General features: G+C 36.7%; 1 protein-coding gene and 1 non-coding gene across 4 annotated transcripts; one reads left to right on the plus strand and one right to left on the minus strand.

Annotated features, from left to right (window-relative positions):
- The first annotated feature begins 1,402 nt into the window (after positions 1–1,402).
- LOC114175094 lies at positions 1,403–15,154 on the plus strand. 3 transcript variants are annotated; one of them, XM_028059852.1, is made up of 12 exons: positions 1,403–2,386; positions 3,346–3,622; positions 3,794–3,979; positions 6,430–6,582; positions 7,261–7,415; positions 7,500–7,719; positions 8,828–11,203; positions 11,328–11,527; positions 11,615–11,770; positions 12,120–12,354; positions 13,055–13,362; positions 14,267–15,154. In XM_028059852.1, exons 1-12 carry the CDS (start codon positions 1,695–1,697, stop codon positions 14,562–14,564), a joined length of 5,256 nt encoding a protein of 1,751 aa, XP_027915653.1. In that variant the 5' UTR covers positions 1,403–1,694; the 3' UTR covers positions 14,565–15,154. The 3 variants fall into 3 exon arrangements, with proteins under 3 accessions (XP_027915653.1, XP_027915652.1, XP_027915654.1); XM_028059851.1 differs by having other exon boundaries at positions 7,261–7,719; XM_028059853.1 differs by lacking the exon at positions 1,403–2,386 and adding an exon at positions 3,152–3,241 and having other exon boundaries at positions 7,261–7,719.
- Positions 15,155–20,676: 5,522 nt separating this feature from the next.
- Positions 20,677–20,748, minus strand: TRNAD-GUC. The gene has a single exon. It is a non-coding gene; the product is annotated as a tRNA-Asp (tRNA).
- Between the last annotated feature and the right edge of the window lie 860 nt (positions 20,749–21,608).

Raw genomic sequence — 21,608 nt, forward strand, 5'->3', positions numbered from 1 at the left:
TACGTTAGTTGTATTTAATAATTTTTCTTCTCGCAGGAACATAATTTATTTCAAATTTAAATTAAAACTATAACAAATTACTTTATTTTACCTCTAGTTGAATTTAATTCAACTCAACTTTATAACTCAAATTCATAGTCTCACAAAATAAGCGTAGTGTTGGTGGGCTAAGATTTCACAAATTTGAAAAACGTAAATTTAAGACGGGCCGCAACCAGCAACGTTGGAGATAAAAATGGGTCTTTCAGTTTCTTTCTTGTAATGGCTTATGTACTTTTTGCACCTCCTTTTGGGTATTTTATAAGAAACTTTTATTTATTTATTTCTTATACTCCTATTTTTTTTATTCTTCAGAACGGTTAAATATCTGCACTCACTTCAGCTATGTGGCTAATGTTTCATGGCTTAAATCATATTTTCCATAATTATTTTTTTGAAACACTATTTCTATTAATATTGTTTTTTTTAATATTTTAATATTTATTAAAATGAGCATAGTAAGATGAAAGGGGAAAGTTATACACTACAATAATTTTAATTCACATAAAAATATACCATTTTCACTCGGGTTCTCACAGTTAAAATTTCAAAATAATTGTACAAGACTAAAAATGAACACACATTTCTTTACTGTTTTCCTTCTTTCCAGGTTCCGGAAAACTTTATCATTTTTTTTTTCCTATTTTTCAATAATGGTATTCATCTTGGATGTTCTAATTTTGTCCTTCATTCTTCATTGTTCTTCTTGAATCTTTCACTGTTACAATCATTACGCCTGCTGTTCTTTGTCTTCTTCTTTTTCAATTGACGTTGATTTGAATTTTCGGAGTACACTTAAGGCATTTCCAGAATTTTCTTCACTGATAATAACTGGTATACATTTCAAAATTTTGTTAAATACATTTTAGATACATTCCAGATTGATTTTTACACATTTTGGCTGTATTCACGTCATAAGTCACAAGTTCAGATCGCATTGTTTTCCAGAACACATTTTTGTGATTGTTTTTCCAAAGTGAACACCAACGATGAACAAAACAAAATTGTGGACACCAATGATGTTTAACTTGTTCCTACTTTTTGCACTCCTTGATGTTGATCCATGCAATGACAAGTAGAAACCCTAAATATCCAGACACAAAGGAAAAAAAAAAACTAGATTAGAGTGACTCAATTTTTAACGATCCACATTGGTTGACTTTGACAGCATGATTACTTGCTAATCATGCCACATTATTAGAAAGTAAAGGACATTTCTAGAACGATGAGAGTTCGCATTCTTACTCTTGTTAAATTAAACCACGTCATTGCCATCATTTTCAGTCTTTCAAATATTTTATTAATTATGATGAATGAAGTAGAGTCTTGCACTAATTTGATTTTCAGTGATGACATCAACCATAATTTTTCTAAAGAAGTGCATGTGTTATCTTTATCATGAAATAAAATTTAAAAATGGAGCAATCTAGGAGATAGCAACTGATAGGTAACGGCGGTGGAATAAACACACTATCCGACAACACAATTTCAACCGTTGAACCCTCCGTTGCGGCGCCGCTCACCGGAATGAACCATATGTAATCAAAATTCTCCTCGTTCAATAAAATACACTATACCATGACCGTCACCGGAACTACATGATATATGTGTTACGTTCCCATTTCATCATTAATGATTATTACTATTACTAGTTAATGATGGTGGTGCTTGCGGTTACTTCGTTGGTACCCGCGAAACCCTTTCCACGGCGCGCGTTTCGCGTGTACAGGCGCAGAAGGCTCAAAATCAATTCCTCGCTTCCGCCTTCACCCGCTCCTTTCGAGAATCTCTTCCGCAGCTTAATCGCGCACTATCCCTCCGTGAATTCGCTGGATTTGATAACTCCCGCTCTTGGCTTCGCTTCCGGCGCCGCGCTCTTCTTCTCCTCGCGCGCCAAATCCATCGCCGGCGGTGGTCACCGTTCTTCCCTCTCCGACCTCGGCGAGTGGATCCTCTTCGCGGCCCCGACTCCGTTCAACCGCTTCGTGCTGCTGCGGTGCCCGTCGTTGGTGTTCGAGGGGAGCGACGCGACTGAGAGGCACTACGTGAGGGGGAGGATTGAGGTGCGGAAGGGGAGAGAGAGGGAGGGTTTGGTGGAGGAGCTGAGGTATCAGAGAGTGTGTGTGAGTGGTGCTGATGGAGGTGTGGTTTCGTTGGATTGGCCTGATAACTTGGACTTGGAAGAGGAGCGTGGATTGGACTCCACTCTCTTGCTTGTTCCCGGTACACCGCAGGGTAGTATGGACGCCGACGTTAGGTTGTTTGTGGTGGAAGCTCTGAAGAGGGGCTACTTCCCTGTTGTCATGAATCCCAGAGGATGCGCCGCTTCTCCTCTCACCACTCCCCGGTAACATTAACAACACTCTTTTCTTAAATAAGTATTGTTAGGTTAGGCTGCTCAGAAATTATTCATTCTAGTTATATTATTTGGAAGGCTGGTTCATCTAGGAATTAGTGGGTTGAAAACAAGAGTAGTGATAGCAACACCCTCTCTACTCTAGCACTTTCTTGCGTAAAAAGAAAAAAACTAGCTTACTCTAGTGTTATAAGGCTTCTCTTCTCGCTATGCGTAGATATGTGGGAGAGTCATGGTAAGCTACATTGCCCTGAAATATACAAAGAGGCTACTTTTTATTTATTCAAAACCCATTGGTAATCGATCACGAGGACACAACTTCACTGTTGTGTTGGGCACACTTCACGCTGATGCTCTTTCTGGCATACTCCATGTTACTTTAAAGCTTATGGCAAACTAAAAATCATAAATAGGATTCATTAAGTATGAAGTGAGAGTCGTTGTGACTTTCAATAAATTTCAGTAAGTGACATAGATCTTGTATGCTTAAAAGAATGTATTAAAGAGTTAAGTTGTTAACATTTATTAGATAACAAAGTTTTTTTCATAGGCTTAACAGTGAAGAATGTGTTAATTACGGATTGGGATTTTAACCGCTAAATAGTTTTAGATATGTGTGTTTCAATCACAAATGTAATGGTTGATTTTCTAATCAATAATTATAACCCCTCTAATATTATCCTTTAATAAAGTGTACCCTCACTTTACAATGTGATAGGGACGCTAAATCCTTCATAGGATCTACACTTAGGGACAGGGGACTGCTACTCTTCCTTTTCATCTTCCATTCCCATCCAACTAAAGGATTATATACTTCTCCCTCTTTCTCGTCTTTCTCCAATCCTGGTATTCGGAATTTGTTTGACTTATAATGCATCCAGACCGCCTTTTTCTCTTTACAGATTTGTGGGACAATGGTGACGACTTCTTAACTACTTCATTTTCTGTAGGTTATTTACAGCCGCTGACAGTGATGATATCTGCACATCTCTAACGTATATCAGCAATGCAAGACCGTGGACAACCTTGATGGGTGTTGGCTGGGGATATGGTGCAAACATGCTAACAAAATACCTTGCTGAGGTTGGAGAAAGCACACCATTGACAGCTGCCACATGTATAGACAATCCTTTTGATTTAGATGAAGCTACAAGGTCCTCTCCTTATCATATTGTTACCGATCAGAAGCTCACTAATGGACTGATAGATATTCTACAAACCAATAAGGTAGATTAATTGCTTTCAATCTTCACCCACCTGTGCCTCCTTTTCACCCAGCTTGCATCAAGATGTCGCGTGCAATCTGTTTTTGTGGTCATACATATTTTTATCTGTTATACTTGAAATACTCTTAATGACTGCAATTATGACTTAGTTACGCACGTAATGATTCTGTAGGCACTATTCCAAGGCAAAACCAAAGGTTTTGATGTTGAAAAAGCTCTTTTGTCAAAGTCTGTACGTGATTTTGAAGAAGCAATATCTATGGTATCTTTTGGGTTTGAGGCTATAGAAGATTTTTATTCAAAATCCAGTACAAGAAATATGATCAGGGATGTTAAAATCCCTGTTCTCTTTATACAGGTACACATGCCACTATCTCAGTTAATGGCATCCTTTGCATGTTGTTAAGTTTTAATTTATCAAAAGCTGTATTATTTTGGGAGAAAATAGTATACTCCTAGTTACTCACAACACGCTGCAGAATTGTCTGCAATCGTATTTTTGTGCTTATGGCTACTAGGATAGTGAAGCAATTGCAACATCATTGAATTAATACTAAAGTGGATAACAAAAATAGCTATGCAAATCACGTCAGGTGTAGTTCCTATTTAGTTCCTCATGACTTATTTTTGTAATCCTTTGGGCATTAAGGTTAGAAAAAGAAATATATTATAAGCATTGATACAATTTTGATTGAATGGCATCATTGCGTTTGTTTGTATTTTTTGTTCAGTAGATAGATAAGTATAGAATTTAGAATGAGATCAATTTGGAAAATTTAGGTATACTAGAACGAGTTGAAGTAGCATGATTTCGAATAGACATAGAATTTAATTAGCATACATTGTTAGTGTAAAAAAAAAATTATTGTCATTCCATCACATGTTGCTACGTATGCTAAATCTGTAGGCTTCTATATTAATTTCTTTAGTCATACTCGGGATGATTTCTGATTAATTTGATTATGTAAAAGTTTTTACATTGACAATGCATGAAAATTAAGCTCATAGAAATATGCAGCAGAAATAAAAGTTCAATTTTAGTTTCCTTTGTAATCACTTTATTTGGCACTTTTTCCTCCATACAAACAATTATCACAAGAAAAATGTATATTAGAATTATTGTACCCTAATTGTACAACTGAGAGAAGATTCTCATGGAGTCCATTGTGTTGGTAATTTGATTGATATCTCTGACAGTAGTAATTCTATAGTGTTCCATCGACTATCTGGATGTGTGCTGACTGCTTAATCTGACATGGGCTTCTTAAGGTTTTCAGCAAATTCACTGAGCTAGTCATAAGATTTAGTGCCACAGAACCAACAAGCCAAGATTTAGATGAATGAAAATAGTCATTTGTTGCACCATATCAGTAGTAAAAACTGTTGGCACAACATTGTTGTTGACTGTAAAAGTAGTTGAGGTCCTAGCTGTAAACTTACAAGCTGAGGAATAGCAATACATAATAGTAACTTGGAAAGAATAGTCTGACGAGTTTGGGGTAAATTGCCTTTTGTTGTCATGTTCTGGCTTGCATAACTTGATATAATTTGTAGCAATGTGACTATAATTCTTGTAAATAAACTCTACTCTTGTATCTTTTCCTTTTTAGCCAAAAAAGTCATAGGTGATGTTACCAACTGTTAGAATGTATAGGTTTAGGCCTAATTCGATCCTGCAGAACTTGCTCCTAAAATGTGGTTTGCACTTATATACTTCATTTTAGTCATATCTTTAAACAATATGTGATATTTGATACATCCCTCATGTGAAGGACCAGACATCTGAATGGAATCCTAAGTATTTGTGGGTGATCTCATAGCAGCTTCATAAAAGCTTATCATATTTGCGAACCCCATGAACAGATAAGACTTTAAAACAAGAATACTTCCAGACCGATAACACAGCCAATGGTTGAAAATTTAGCCCATAATTTTTAAAACCAGAAATATTCTGACATAGACTTGCTTCCCCCGTGTGCCATTTTACACTCCAATTGAAATCATCTAGTCAATTCATTTGATTAATAAACTTTTTTCAAATATTCTCACATTGTTTTTGTAGTTTCATATAGGTGTAAATTTAAAACATATTGATTATTAACCCAATAATCCAATAGTCTTTGACTTTCCATGGAACAGATTTTTATGTCTTCTGTTGGAACTGGATCATTGACATCTGTATGCCCTCATAATTCCTTTCAGTAGCAACCGATTGAAAATGAAATTCTAATTCCTAGTGACACAAAATTTAGATACTACCAAAAATTTCTAAGTAATGAAAAAGTTCTACCAGATTTGTGTATAGTCCAAAAGATTGCTCAGATCAGATAATACCCAAACAACAGATAGAGACTAGGCAAAACCCAGACAAGGGAGATCACAAACAAGGAAATAACAGAAGTGATTCCATTGACATTCCATTTGCATTTGCAGCAGAGAGAAAATTAGGCTCTTGATACAATGCATATTTGATTGAATGGCTCTGATTGTCATTATTTTATATAAAAGTTTAGACTTGTTTTTTAGATAATATACTTGAATGTGACACTATTCAAAGCTAAATAAATTTGTCTCCGCAAATACGGTAACTGCCTAGCTTCTGCTTCTTTAGGCTCCCTTGCCCTTTTATGTAGGATTCTTAATCACTAATAATCTATAGACATCCGTTCATTACATGTTTTAACTGTTTAACACGAATAAATGTTATGTGCTAATCATGGCATTTTCATATTAGTTTTTTTTCTATTATTAATTCCTTTATGCATACATGCAAATGCAAAAAGTCTTATAAGAGGTATATTTTATCAGAGTGATAATGGGATGGTTCCCATATTCTCAGTTCCAAGGAACCTGATTGCTGAAAATCCATTCACAAGTCTGCTCCTATGTTCTTGTTTGGTGCCTAGTGTTACGGATACTGACATGTCTGCTTTGTCATGGTGCCAGCTTCTAACAATTGAGGTAACTATTTCTCTATCTATTTAAGGAAGTGGCTGTTCAAATTGGGAATTTTAATCCTAAAAGTGGAAGTCTTTGTCAGGGCCATATTTATTCCATTTATTTACAGGTTCTAACAATTAGACTGGATTGACCAGTTAGACTTGTTAGAAAATATGATAAATATATGATGATATCTTTTTTATATCAAATGTTTTGCGGTACCCTAGGATTTTTTGGAATCACCAAATGTTAAGTGGAGAGATTCAAATCTACAACCCACCTCTCTCTTCTTTCTATTCTTACTACCAAGTATCCCCAGAGTATCCTAGATGAGCTTTTAAGATTTATTCTTCTTTTATTATGGTTTGTTTGCCTAATTAGGATCTTTGTAATTATAGACATATCTTAATAGAATAAGATTTATAGGCAAATCATATCATGTACAGAGGAATAAATCTCCTGTAGGTATTTGCATTTATTGCAATTAGCCTATATAAAATGGAATCTATTGTGTAGTTCAGACACTTAGATTGAGCAACTTTATGCCTCTCTTTTCTCTCTTTTAACATGGTATGAATTCCCTTAATTTGTGAGGTAGAAGTTGCTTTTATCATAATTAATTTTTTGTTTCCCTTGTGTTGAATGTGAGATTTTCGAGTATATTCTTGCAAGTGATAACCTGAGAAGTTATATATGTAGTGGCTTACAGCAGTAGAGTTGGGACTCTTGAAGGGCCGTCATCCTCTTCTGACAGATATAGATGTTACCATAAATCCTTCTAAAGGACTAGTTGTTGTAGAGGAAATAAGGTCAAACAAGGATGCTGAAGTTGGCAAACTGTTGAATCTTACTCGGTCAGATGCATTTAATGGATACTCTATTGATCCCAGTAGTGACTTGCTTGAAGAAAATAAGAATAACACTGGCCTCCAATTTAGGTCCCAACAACGTCTACAACGGAACTTTGAGCAGGATGATATGAGCTTACAGGTAAAAGATGGTCCATCACAGCAGACTAGCTCCAGTGAAGCAGATTTGATTGAAGAGCAGAATGTTGTCTCAGCAGATAATGTTCAAGTTCTACAGACAGCACAAGTGGTAATAAATATGCTGGATGTTACCATGCCTGGTACTCTAACAGAAGAGAGGAAGAAAAAGGTAAAACATATAGTTTTATTGCTAGGTGTCGTTTTCAGGTTTGGATATCTCGTTTCCTGTTCTTTCTTAGTGTCGTATTGACTTTTCTGCTAAAAGAACAAGACAGAGGGAGAACTTGCAGGTATGCCCTCAACAACAAGTGGGTGACAGGAACGGGGGGTGGGGTTGAGGACTACAATACTAGCTTTTTTCGCATATTTCAATTTTCTAAAATGGATTATAATTCATTTCTCAGCAACTTGTTCTTATACTCCTGGTGAATGTTTGCTTTAAGGGGGAGGGGATTTTCCAGGAATCTTGTTTATTGTGTCAGTTTGTCAAGAAAGAAATTTTTAAAATGCAATATTTATAATTTGGATTAGTCTGTACCTATTTACATTAAATCACGTAGCAGCTGTTGCTAAAGAAATTTTTTTGTGGGGTTTCAAAACCTGTAAATATTTATAGAAATGGAATACAGAAATAGCCAGGATTTGATGCAATGTTTATCTAAAAGATGTAACCTCAGGTAAAAGTTTTAAGGCTTCTGTGGGGTTTCAAAACCTGTAAATATTTATAGAAATGGAATAGAGAAATAGCCAGGATTAGATGCAAGGTTTATCTAAGATGTAACCTCAGGTAAAAGTTTTAAGGCTTAGAAGAAAATATTGTCAAAATAACTTATGCGTACGGATTCTTTTACGGATAACAGATACATTTTAAATGACTACGGTAGTTTGTTTCTTGCTGTTTATCAAGCATTTTAACAAAAACTTTGGTACTACGCCACTGTTTGAAGGGCATGTAACAAACTCTTTCCACTTTTTTATTTTATGAAATTTCAAAGCTTGTTAAATTGTTGAGAATCAACTAAATTAGGCTCTCATTTTCTATATAAGTTGTTAGCTTCTCAATTTCTGTGAACTGTGTCTGTTTCATGTTGTTAAGAATATGTAAAAATAATAGTTACAATTTTCACTATTTGGGCTTTATTTATGCTTAAATGTTTGGTAAGCGACTACTTGGTTTTCACTATTCTATTTTTATGTAACATCTGAAATACTTTATCTGGATCTTTTGCTAGTTTTAGAATTTTGTAATTATAGTGTCATTTGTTACAAACTTCCAGGTATTAACTGCTGTGGGTCAAGGACAGACACTTATGAAAGCTTTACAGGATGCTGTTCCAGAAGATGTCCGTGGAAAGTTGACAGATGCAGTGAGTGGAATTTTGCATGTAAAGGGCTCTAACTTGAAGGTAGATAGAATTGTGAATGTTTCTCAGTCTCCTGAACCATTACAAGGGCAAAAGAACCAAGAAAAATCCGGAGTATTAGATGCAGAAGTTATGGCTGAAGACCAGCCCTCTGTGAATCAGATGAAAAAAGCTAGTCCTATGGATGGCTCTGATAATGCTCCAGGTAGCATTGGCGAGCTTGCTGAAGGAACAGAAACAGAAGTTATTCCCATAGAGACACCAAATTCTACAAATTTAGCCCAGTCTCAAGCATTAAATGATGAAGTTGGTTCTTCCAGTTCTACCAGGAAAGAAAATGAGTCTAATGACAATAATGACCCAAATGAGGAATTGAAAGGAAAAGCTGTTCCTATTGTTGATTGTAGCAAGAACGAATTTGAAACAGGTTCTACACTTTACAATCCTGGCCATCCTGATGGAGCTGGTGGCTTTCAATCAGCATCTGTGGGCGAGCAGAATAGCCAAGACAGTGGAATCGCTCAAATAGACCTAAAGGATGAACAGAAAAATCAGGGTTTTTCTATGAATCATAATAAAAATACTTCAACTGACTCAAAAGAACCACCCTTTTCACCTTCTATGTCGGGGGAAAATAATTCCCTGGAGGATGAACAGAAAAATCAGGACTTTTCTATCAATCATAGTAAAAATACTTCAACTGACGCAAAAGAAGAACCCCTTTCACCTTCTATGTCCTCTGAGGTCCCAGCAATGGAAAGAAAAGGTAATGACAACGAGAAAAATAATAACAAGAATGCACATGTTGCACCTCAGACCAACTCCAATAATTTAGATTCTAGTGCCCCGGCCTTCAGTGTTTCTCAAGCATTAGATGCCTTGGCCGGGATAGATGATTCCACCCAAGTGGCTGTTAATAGTGTTTTTGGTGTGATAGAAAATATGATATCTCAGCTTGAGCAGAGTTCAGAGAATGAAGAAGTCAAGGATGGAAAAGATGTTGAACACAAGATAGAAGAAAAACAAAAGACTAATAGCCAAAGAAAGGATTCCAACACATCTGCTGATCCTTCAGTAGATGATCACCATAATGAAATGTACTTGAATAATGGTTCTTGTCATACAGAGGAACAACAACCTCAAAATGTCAGTGAAATTAGTGGGAACGGTGTATTTGATTCTCACAGTTGTAAGTCTAACCTGCACCTAGTCCAAAAGGAAAGTAACAGACATACTCAACTGGTTAACAAAAGATTACTTATTGATAAATGGGCTGGACCCAGACAGGTGGGTAGGGTGCCAGAGTTCCTAGCTGCAGGTTCATACGGGGGCTCTCCTTACAATGAAAACCTCAGCAAATATCTAGTTTCAAAGATTCCTATCAAACCACTTGATTTAAACACGACGACTGCATTACTACTAGATTATTTTCCAGAGGAAGGTCAATGGAAACTCTTTGAACAACCACAAAACGTGGGCATTGCTTCTTCTAATACTGAAACTGGTGAGGAGGCTGGGCCCAAGTTGAAGGCTCCCCCATCTTCAAAATCTTCTAATGCAGAGCATTATATTGAACAACCATATGTAATATTAGATTCTGAAAAGCAACAAGAACCTGTCAAAGAGTTCATTACAACAGATACTGAGAACAGAGTCACAGATACCAGTGTTGATAGGTCAGATGAATTGATACAATTTGTGAAAAAGAAGGTATTACATTCTTTAAAGAGAGAAGTTGGTCGCAAGCTGAATGCTGCAGAAATGATAGAAATGAAGTCAGATCTTGCTGAAGATCTGGAACATGTGGCAAATACAATTTCACAGGCTGCTCTTCATTGCATGGTGCAACAACTAGATACTGAAAGTCAAAGTCTAAATGTTGAGGGTGCTATAGAAAAGGTTGGTACTCTTGACGGGGAGCATATTGTTAGCGTAATTTCATCCTCTGTTCAGAAAACAAACTGTCTGAGAAAAGTTGTTCCTCTTGGTGTTATTGTTGGGTCCATCTTAGCTTCCTTGAGGAAATATTTTGATGTAACTACACTTCATGATGATCAGAGAAGATCTCTGATCCATGAAGATGGGGGAAAACCTAGCAAAAAGAGCCATGGCATTGGAGGTGCAACAGGGATAGATGGAGAACTTGAAGAGAAAACTAGTTTGGACCATCCTATTCAGACAGTGACAGTAGATGTAGAAAGTGCATCGGCAGATACAAGCAAAAATACTGTCATGGTTGGTGCTGTTACTGCTGCTCTTGGGGCTTCTGCTTTACTTATGCAACAGAAGGTATTAGTTTCAATTGGTTCAGATGGAAATGGGATGAATAACAGTTTGCTATTTTAAAATTGAACTGCCAGTTTCATTTAAGTAGAGTTGTGAGAGTTTCAAACTTAAAATTGCTCTATTCCAGGATTTCCAACAAGAAAATGTAACTGCTGAAAGCTCAGCTTTGAAAATGGAAAATCCCCATCAAAAGGAGCCAGATCAGCTTCAGGAGGAAGTCTTTGAGAAGAACCAGAATAACATAGTCACAAGCCTTGCTGAGAAAGCCATGTCAGTTGCTGGTCCAGTTGTACCTACTAAAGAAGATGGTGAAGTGGATCAAGAAAGGTCTGAACACACGTTTTAACAACATCCAAGTGCTTCACTGCTTTTCTTGTTCTATGCAGAGTTAACATGACTTCCCTCTGTTGACAGACTGGTTGCGATGCTAGCTGATTTAGGACAGAGAGGTGGATTGTTGAGGCTTGTTGGAAAGATTGCTTTGCTGTGGGGTGGTATACGTGGAGCAATGAGTTTGACAGACAGGCTTATCTCATTCTTACGTATTGCTGAACGCCCTTTATTTCAGAGGTAACTTGAACTGGAAGTGTTCAATTCATCCTATGTTACTAAGTAGTGCTAATAACTCCAGCCTTTCCATTTTTGGAATTACTGCTGGTTGAAAATGGAAGCTGCTTAGATTTAATATATCATAACCTGTTGAATTACAGGGTCAGATTTAAAGAAAAGATAAAATTTAGAGAAGGCCTTCTTATTCACTGCAGCTTTTTCAAAAGCATCCAATGTAGTTCTTTCTAACATGCACTCAAGTAGGAATGTATATCTTCCCTAGGTTCTGCTATCTATATGGTTAAGAGCTAAGAGTGTGAACTTTTATCTTTATATAACTCTCAAACTCTGCGTTTTTCTTCTCTTCTAGGATTTTTGGGTTTGTTGGCATGATCCTTGTTCTGTGGTCTCCTGTTGCCATTCCATTACTTCCAACAATTGTTCAGAGCTGGACCACAAAGACTTCATCCAAAATAGCTGAGTTTGCTTGCATTGCCGGCCTGTACACTGCTATAGTGATACTTGTTATGTTATGGGGGAAAAGAATCCGTGGATATGAAAATGCATTTGAGCAGTATGGGCTGAACTTGGAATCACCACAAAAGGTAAATGTTAGAGATAAAAAATAATGGACAAGTCCTTGGATATTACTTCTAAGTTTTCACTCCTGTTTTTACCTTTGCTTTCCTTTTTTGTTTGAAATATATATGTTAAAATTGAAATTACGTGTAGCATTAATTCAATATCATAGATAATCTTTACAATGATGTAGAAAATGACAATTAACAATATGCTAGAATTTGCTTTGAGGGGTGGGGGACAGTTGAGGAAACCCTTGTTACGTTTGTAATAACTACATGTTAGAATGTAGCAAATGGGAATTGATATGAAAATGGTTCTGCTGTGTGCATTTAATAGGTAAACTAAGATGATACTCATTGAAACATTTACAGTGATTCTTACTTGCTCTAATTTAGATGTGATTTATTGTTAATGCCCAACATTTACATTTTACTTTAAATTGCAAAAGAATAAGAGATAAGAATAAAGCGAAACATGATGTATAAGAGACTAGTAAGCAACATTCTTCCCTTCTGTAAAGTCAATTTGGCTTCATTCTTCCTGTGTTGCTTGTCTCTAGCTGGAATTAATGCTCTGGTTCCCCTTTGGCACATTCTTTTTTCTCCAATTTTTGAATGGGAATAGAGCGTCAGGAAATAGGAAATTTTATTGAATATATTATTCATTAGCATTATTTGTGTACTTGATTCTTAAAGCAAGCTTATTTTTAAATCCTTGCTGCAGCTATTTGAGTTCTTGAAAGGTTTGGTTGGTGGAGCCATCTTCATTTTTTCAATCCATGCTGTGAATGCATCTCTTGGTTTTGCAAGTTTCTCTTGGCCTCATATTCCAACATCTTTAGATTCCCTAACTCGGCTAAAAGTGTATGGACATATGGGTCTGGTAGTTGTTCAAGGAACTGTGATGGCAACTACTATTGCACTGGTGGAAGAATTGCTTTTTAGATCATGGTTGCCCCAGGAAATTTCAGTTGATCTTGGATACCATCATGGAATTATCATTTCAGGGATGGCATTTTCTTTCTTGCAGAGGTATGTCTTCTTTTCCGGAATCAAAATTTGTGTACTGTATTAATAAGTTCCATCTTTTAAACAGGTAAGGCCTGATTCATTTATAGATTCGCAATTTGTCTAATTTGTTAAAAAAAGGTTCATGCACCTGAATGAAAACCAATTTGTGCTAAATAGCAGTGACGACTACAGAAAAGTTGTATGCACAAGAACAATTTGTGAATTATTATCACTTGGAAAAGGTTACCTATATGAGGGGAAAAATATCTTTATTGAATTGACTAAACAGTACTTAAGTATATATAGAAAACTCTACCCGTAGAGTAATGATAGATGTCTAGTACCTTAAGGCACCACACTCATAATGATTACAAGATCTTGTATTTCAGCAAAATATTTTCTCCTAACTCAATATAATCCTCTACATCTCTATATACTAAATGTCATAGAAGTATTGGAAGCTAATTATGTTTTTGGTTCAGCTCTCGGTCCCTAATTAATCTATTTAAGGATCAAGTCTCATTAGACTGTATTTAATAGTTTATCATACATCTTAACAATCCAGCCAATTGCATTCAATACAAAACATAGACAAACTCATGGACATTAAGTCCTTGTTCAATCTACAAAACTAGTTTATTTGGTGAATTTTTCTAAGTTTTATAAGCCCTTTTTAAGTCATATATCGAAAGACTCTAATTAAGATGAGCCAAGGGTGACTGCATTCTTTCTTAAACTTTCTCCATTTGTGCCTGTGGGTCAAAGCATTCTTTCTTAAACTTTCTCCTCTTATGTATAGTTCTTCTCCACTTTTTGAAGTGAGATATGTCCTTTTAATGAAATATCCCCTTTTTCTTTTCTAGCTTTGTGTATAATCCACTCTCATTCTGTCAAAATCTTTTCTTCTCTTTTATGGAATATTCAGGTCTCTACAATCAATACCAGGACTTTGGCTTTTAGCTTTGTCTTTGTCAGGTGCCCGACAGAGAAACGGAGGTAGCCTCTTCATCCCCATCGGGCTACGCACAGGAATGACGGCATCCACTTATGTGCTGCAAAATGGTGGTTTTTTAACATATCATAATAACTGCAACCTTCCTCTCTGGATAATAGGGAGTCCTTTTCAACCGTTTAGTGGTTTAGTTGGTTTGGTATTTTCTTTATCATTGGCTATACTTCTCTACCCCAGACACACTTTACAAAGAAAGGAAGCTCAGGAATAGGTAAAGAATTTAGAAGTAATATCACTACAATTTTGAATTTGGCGATGCTATCGTGTTAATATGCCAAAATTGGAGGTGGCCAATGGCCATTTTCGATTGTACTATATCTGTACTGTTAACTGGAGAGTAAAGAATGAGAAGACAGCAATTGACGGCCAACAAAGAAAGATAAAACTTAGGAACCTTAAAAGCTTCAATTCTGAGTACCGTGTAAAACTCTCATGTGGAACCTAGTGGCAGGCACCAATCATGATGTGGGTTTTAGATTTATAGATTATAGGTATAATGTAGAAGATGAAAGTAGAAAAGCTACAAGTTTGTACATATGTTTTGTGTTATATTTTGTAGTCCATCATCCAATCAAAGTGTACAGTAGGTTTAGTGTAAGTTTTGGTAGTTGTATCACTATTTTATCACAACACAATATGATGCACAGGAATTAGGATATATATAGATAGCTCGGGTAGATATAAGTGCTGTTTTCGTTTTCTTTCTCCTATGTCTGCCATTTTCAATGGCATATTCATATTGTAATACTTGTATCCAATGATTTTGCGAAAAAATTTAAATGTATCCTTGTCATAATATCATTTTCCGTGTTATACTGCACTTCCTAATAAATGTCTATTTTTATTATCATTTGCCATGGGTTTAGAAAAACCTAAATCACATTTAACTTTGTTCCTGCTTCATGATTTCTATATGCATGAGTTAAAGAAAAACTGTTTAAAGAATTGAAAATTCAATCTAAATCCTTTCAATTAAAAAAGTAATACACTATTTTAAATTTAAACAAAAAGCTTAAAATTAGTATCAATTTCTTTCAATTGTAGATATAGACTTGTTATTATAAAAGGGTATATATACAATTAGATGAGAAAGGAAAAGGATATATATATTATTCAATTTGTTTATAAAACTATGATAATTCAGTTCTTAATTAAACGCTAATAGTAAAATAATTTTGCCAAAGGTACTAGTGATGAATTAATTAATTTTTTAAGAAATTGCTTAAACCACATCATAAGTGCCATGAAAACAAAACATTATAATGGTCCATAGGTATTGCGTTTGCATAAGCTACTTGAAAATAATTCTCGTTCCTCAGATGTTGAGATTTAAGTCAATGTGTATGGGCCTATGCATGGGGCATGGTTATGTGCATGAGTTTATTTTCTGTTTTTTCTGTTGAGTCTGTTACTCCTTTTTCAGTGTATATAAACACCATTGTTTTCATACTTCAATAACATGAGAAAATCTTCATTCTCTATCAGTAGCTCTCCCATTTACATGGTATCAAGAGCTCTTTACCGTCCAAGGACGTGAGTTGTGTGTGCCTGCAACCAAATCAAAAGTTGTGTATAGTGCAGTTAAGTGAGAGTGCAAAGTGGAAGGAGTGGTGTCTTGGTTCGTAATCAAGAAAGGTTCCTGTGCATTCTTGATCTGGTTCGTGGTGTAGCATGGCTGATATGGGTGGGATGATACAAGGGGGTCTACCTATCTTTGATGGTAGCATGTTCAACGATTGGAAGATTAAGATGAATGCGATCTTCATCTTTCAAGATGTGGCTGAAGTTGTTGAGCATGGTGTTTCACCACCAGGTGCGAAGGCTACTGATGATGATAAGAAGGCTTACAAGATTCAACACAAGTTAGATGGCAAGGCAAGGTACTTGATCTATCAATGTGTTAGCTCACCGATCTTTAATAGGATTTCCATGGCGGGCACAGCCAAAGAAGCGTGGGATATCTTGGTGGCTACGTATGGTGCGGGGGATAAACATAAGAAAGTGAAGCTGCAGGCTCTGTGAAGGCAATTTGAGTTCCTCATCATGGAAGAAAGTGACTCGGTGGTTGGGTTTCTCAACAAGATTCAAGAACTTGTTAACGGTGTTGCGGTGACAAAGTGTCTGAACAGCATATCGTGAACAAGGTGTTGTGGTCACTTCCTCTAAGATTCGATCATCTTGTAATTACCATTGAAGAGACGAAAGATCTGGATGCCCTAACCTTCCAGGAGCTGCAACATTCGCTTGAAGCCCACGAGTTGCGCATGTCTGAGCGGAGATCCTATCAAGAGCAGGTTCTTCATGCAAGAACAAATGGAAAGCAGAAAAAAGATTCCAAGAAAGGATCTAAGACAAAGAAGAAGGGAGAGTCGGATGAGCAGAAGAACAATAACCAAAAACAAAATTCTGGAGAAGATAAAGAGAAGAAGTATGACAAGAAAAAGGTCAAGTGTTATAATTGCCAAAAGTTCGGGCATTATGCACGAGACTGCTGGGATGGTGACGGAGCCAAGAACAGACCAAAGAAGAATGCGCGTGTTCATCTTGCAGAGGAAGAAAACTCTGATGAAGAGGTTGTCATGTTGATGGCTGAGACAGAAGCGAAGCTTGACGGGGAAAATTTGTGGTACTTGAACTCTGGGTGCTCCACACACATGACCGGGAAGAAGGATTGGTTCGTGCAAATAAGGGATGTAAGTCAAGAAAATATACGTTTTGCTAATGATAGTTCTCTCACAGCAAAAGGTACTGGTAGAGTTGTGTTGCGAAACAGTGGTGGCAAGGACGTGATAATTGAAAACGTTCTATATGTGCCCGGGTTGAAATCAAACCTTCTAAGCTTGGGCCAGTTGATGCAAAGAGGTTTCAAGATGACGCTTGAAGATAAATCCTTACGTGTCTTTGATCAAACTCAGAAGTTGGTTATACATGCTGGTTTTTCCTCTAATCGGACCTTTCAGGTTAAGATGGATACATTGAAGCACCAATGTTTTGCTGCTGTCAGTGACAAGTGCGAATGGCTGTGGCATCTCAAGTTTGGACATCTTAACTTGCGGGACTTGAGAGAACTTGGACAGAAGAAAATGGTAGTGGTTATTCCTCATATGTGTGTTCCAGACGAAGTATGTAGAGAGTGTATGGAGTGCAAGCAAACACGGAGAAAATTCAAGAAAGGGGTACCTTCGAAAACTTCGGAGAAACTTGAGCTAATACATTCCGATATTTGCGGTCCATTGCCGGTTGAAACAGCTGGGGGTAGCAAGTACTTTATTACTTTTACAGATGATTACACGAGAATGTTATGGGTGTATTGCTTGCAAAAGAAGAGTGAAGCGTTTGAAGTGTTTGTGCGGTTCAAGTCACTGGTTGAAAATCAGTGCGGCAAACAGTTGAAGAGGCTTCGTGTTGATGGTGGGGGAGAATTCAACTCTCTTGAATTCAAGAATTTCTGTGCTGAAAATGGAATAGCTCATGAGGCAACACCACCATATACGCCACAGCATAATGGTACTGCAGAAAGGAGGAACCGGACGCTGCTTAACATGGTAAGGTGCATGCTCAAAAGCAAGGGTGTTCCAAAATATCTCTGGGGAGAAGCGGTTTCAACTGCTGCCTATGTTTTGAATCGTTCACCAACAAAGAAGCTTGATGATATAACACCAGAGGAAGCCTGGTCTGGTCAGAAACCGGATGTAACTCATATGAGAGTTTTTGGCTCTCTTTGTTATCATCGCATTCCAGATCAAACACAGAGCAAACTTGATGACAAAGGTGCTATGGCAGTCTTGATTGGCTATCACGTAACATGTGGCTATAAATTGTTTGATCCAAACTCTCGAAAGGTAATCATATGTAGAGATGTGGTGATTGACGAAAGCTCGTGTTGGAACTGGCAAGAAACGAGTCAAGGAACTCAATCAGGTACATCACCAACAATTTCACTCACTGATGATGTTGTAGGTGATGTAACAGGGCAGCAGGAGCCTCATGAACAAACTAGAAGATCACAGCGTGTTACTCAACCACCTACACGTTTCAAAGATTATGAAGTTTTCAATGATCTAGCGGTAACGGAGAATGGAAATTTCGTGCATTTCGCCCTGATAGCTGAGGCAGATCAGATAGAATTCGATGATGCTATTCGAGACACTCGGGGTGCGAGCCATGGAGGAAGAGATTGAAGCCATAGAGAAAAACAAGACGTGGACACTGGTTGAACCACCACCAAACAGAAGACCAATCTCTCTGAAATGGGTCTACAAAATAAAAGCCAATCCTAAGGGTGAAATTGTGAGGTACAAGGCTAGATTGGTCACCAAAGGATTTCTCTAGAAAGCAGGAGTTGACTATGGAGAAATCTATGCTCCCGTGGCTCGATTGGAGACTGTTAGAATCATTGTTGCAATGGCAACGTGGGAGGGTTGGTCCTTGCACCAACTAGACGTAAAATCTGCCTTCTTGAATGGGTATTTGGAGGAGGAAATATATGTAACACAACCATTGGGTTTCATAGTCAAAGGAGAAGAGCACAAGGTGTACAGGCTTAATAAGGCACTTTACGGGCTTAAACAAGCTCCTAGAGCTTGGAACCATCGGATCAATCAGTTCTTGGAGAAGATTGGTTTTGTGAGATGTGTTTCTGAACAAGGGGTGTACACCAAGTACTGGAAAGATCAAGATAGAGAAGAGAAAATAATAGTATGTCTTTATGTGGATGATATGTTGGTGACCGGGAGCAAGCCAGAAGCTATTGCAGAATTTAAGTCTCAAATGCTTAGTGAATTTGAGATGAGCGATTTGGGAAGACTCAACTACTTCCTAGGCATTGAGTTCCAGTTCACAGAAGCTAGAACTATTATGTATCAGATGAAATACTCACGTGATCTTCTCAACAGGTTCGGGATGAAGGATTGCAATGCTGCAGTAACTCCAACGGAAATGGGTCTCAGATTAGAAAGGTGCACTGAGGAAGAAGATGTTGATCACACAGAGTTTCGAAGAATCATTGGGAGTCTGAGATACTTATGTAACACCAGACCCGATTTGAGCTATGGTGTTGGCATTGTTAGCAGACATATGCAGAGCCCGAAAGTTAGCCATATGAATGTCGTGAAGCGAATCTTACGTTATTTGCGTGGAACGTGTAACCTGGGTATAATCTTTCCATGCAAGAAGCCAGGGGTGAGATGAAGTTGGTGGGATTTGCATATGCAGATTGGTGTGGTGACAGGGAAGACAGGAAAAGTACTGCAGGTCACATTTTTTACTATGGCGAAGGACCAGTATCCTGGAATTCAGTCAAGGAACCCGTGGTGGCTCTCTCCTCCTGTGAAGCAGAGTATATAGCTGCTGCGCAGGTTGCGTGTGAAGTCGCATGGCTTAGGATGCTGTTGAAGGAGCTGAATGCAGATTTGATCCAACCACCAATACTGTTTGCTGATAATAAGTCTGCAATAGACTTAGCTAAACACCCATCAGCTCATGACAAAAGCAAACATATAGAGATGAGGTTTCATTTTTTGAGAGAGCAGGTTAATGACAAGAAGCTTGAAGTAGAGCACTGCAACACAGAAGATCAGAATGCAGATATCTTTACAAAGCCTTTGAAGGCCGCTAGATTTTGTAAACTTAGAGAATCTCTGGGAATTGTTCGATTTTGACTTAAGGAGGCATGTTGAGATTTAAGTCAATGTGTATGGGCCTATGCATGGGGCATGGTTACGTGCATGGGTTTATTTTCTGTTTTTTCTGTTGAGTTTGTTACTCCTTTCAAGTTTAAATAAAAAATCTACAAGGGTTTTAGAATACACCAATTTTTTTAAGTTTAAATTAATTTGACAATACAATTTGAAATAAAATTTATTTTTATTATAGTGGTTTAAAATATAAATAAAAATAAATTTTCACAATATTAATATTATTTATTATTTATTATTTTACTTTTGTTATAACTAGTAAATATGATAAAAATAGTCTAAATTATTCTTAAAAAATAATAAGATTTATAATAAGTAAAGATTTGATAATATTATAATAAGGTATGATGTTGAAGATTTAAATAAGTAAATATTTTTGTATTACTTATTAATAACAATTTTTATTGTCCTTAAATGTTTATTTTCTTATAATCTTTCTAAATTTTGTCATCAACTCTTATCAATTTTCTACGGAAATAATCATTATATCGAAAATTTAGGCACATATTGTCTAAACATAATTTGGGGGCAACATATAATATTATTTTTAATAATTATATATAATCGTAAACAAATGCTAATTTAACGTAGATTCAAATTTCGGTAAGCCAAAAGAAAACCATAAAACGCCGTTGCCGGGGATCGAACCCGGGTCGTCCGCGTGACAGGCGGAAATACTTACCACTATACTACAACGACTTGTATGTTGATTGGTTAGAAAAATACCTTGATGAACAATTGCTTACACTTGTTTTTAGTGAGTTTCGTTGAAGAGCATTAATGGCTACCTGCTTAAATTTGAACAGCTTTCTGTGTAATTGTTCAGATTATTGATTAGTTTTTGTTTAAGTAACTACCGCTAAAACTAGTTATAAGGAATTGTCGTTTTCATGCTGTCATTTAGTTTTTTCCTTCCTTTTGCCGATGGATGGTCAGCAGTAATAAAGCATTACTTTTGAATTGTGATTAAAACTAAAATGTTTTTTCTTTTCTTCAATCTTCTGTAGATATGGATATTTCGTCCTGGATTCAGAAAATGACAAGAAAAAAAGTGAAGGAACTAATTCTCAAGGGATTCAAACAAACAAAGATTCGGAAGCATACAACATCCTAAATAGATATTTCACACCTTCAAGGAGTTGTTACACAAATTTGTTCTTTCTCACATATTCTAATAACTGAAGGTGATGTCTGTCATCACTACTTCTGATCTTCGTTGATTAGTAAAGTTCTTTGGATGATAAAAAAATACTATTGATGTGCCATTTTCTCCCGCTGGAAAAAAAATACAAATCTTTTTCCAGAAAAATCCAATTTGATGACAAAATAGTTCACACTGTATGTGTAAGACAAGAAGGAAGCAAACAAAAAAGTTAGTAATTTACGGGTTAAGTTTAACTTTCTTTTGAACTAGGCCCGTTGATGAGAGGGCCCAAAAAAAGCTACAAAATTTGACGTTCACGTCCATTCCCAACAACTCATAAGATTTTATTCATAAATTGGTAGATCCTTCGCATGACGAAAAATATTCGTGACCAAAAAAATAAGCCCGGTTGAAA

Source organism: Vigna unguiculata, chromosome 3 (genome assembly GCF_004118075.2).
Source record: "Vigna unguiculata cultivar IT97K-499-35 chromosome 3, ASM411807v1, whole genome shotgun sequence".
NCBI classification, from domain to species: Eukaryota; Viridiplantae; Streptophyta; class Magnoliopsida; order Fabales; family Fabaceae; genus Vigna; species Vigna unguiculata.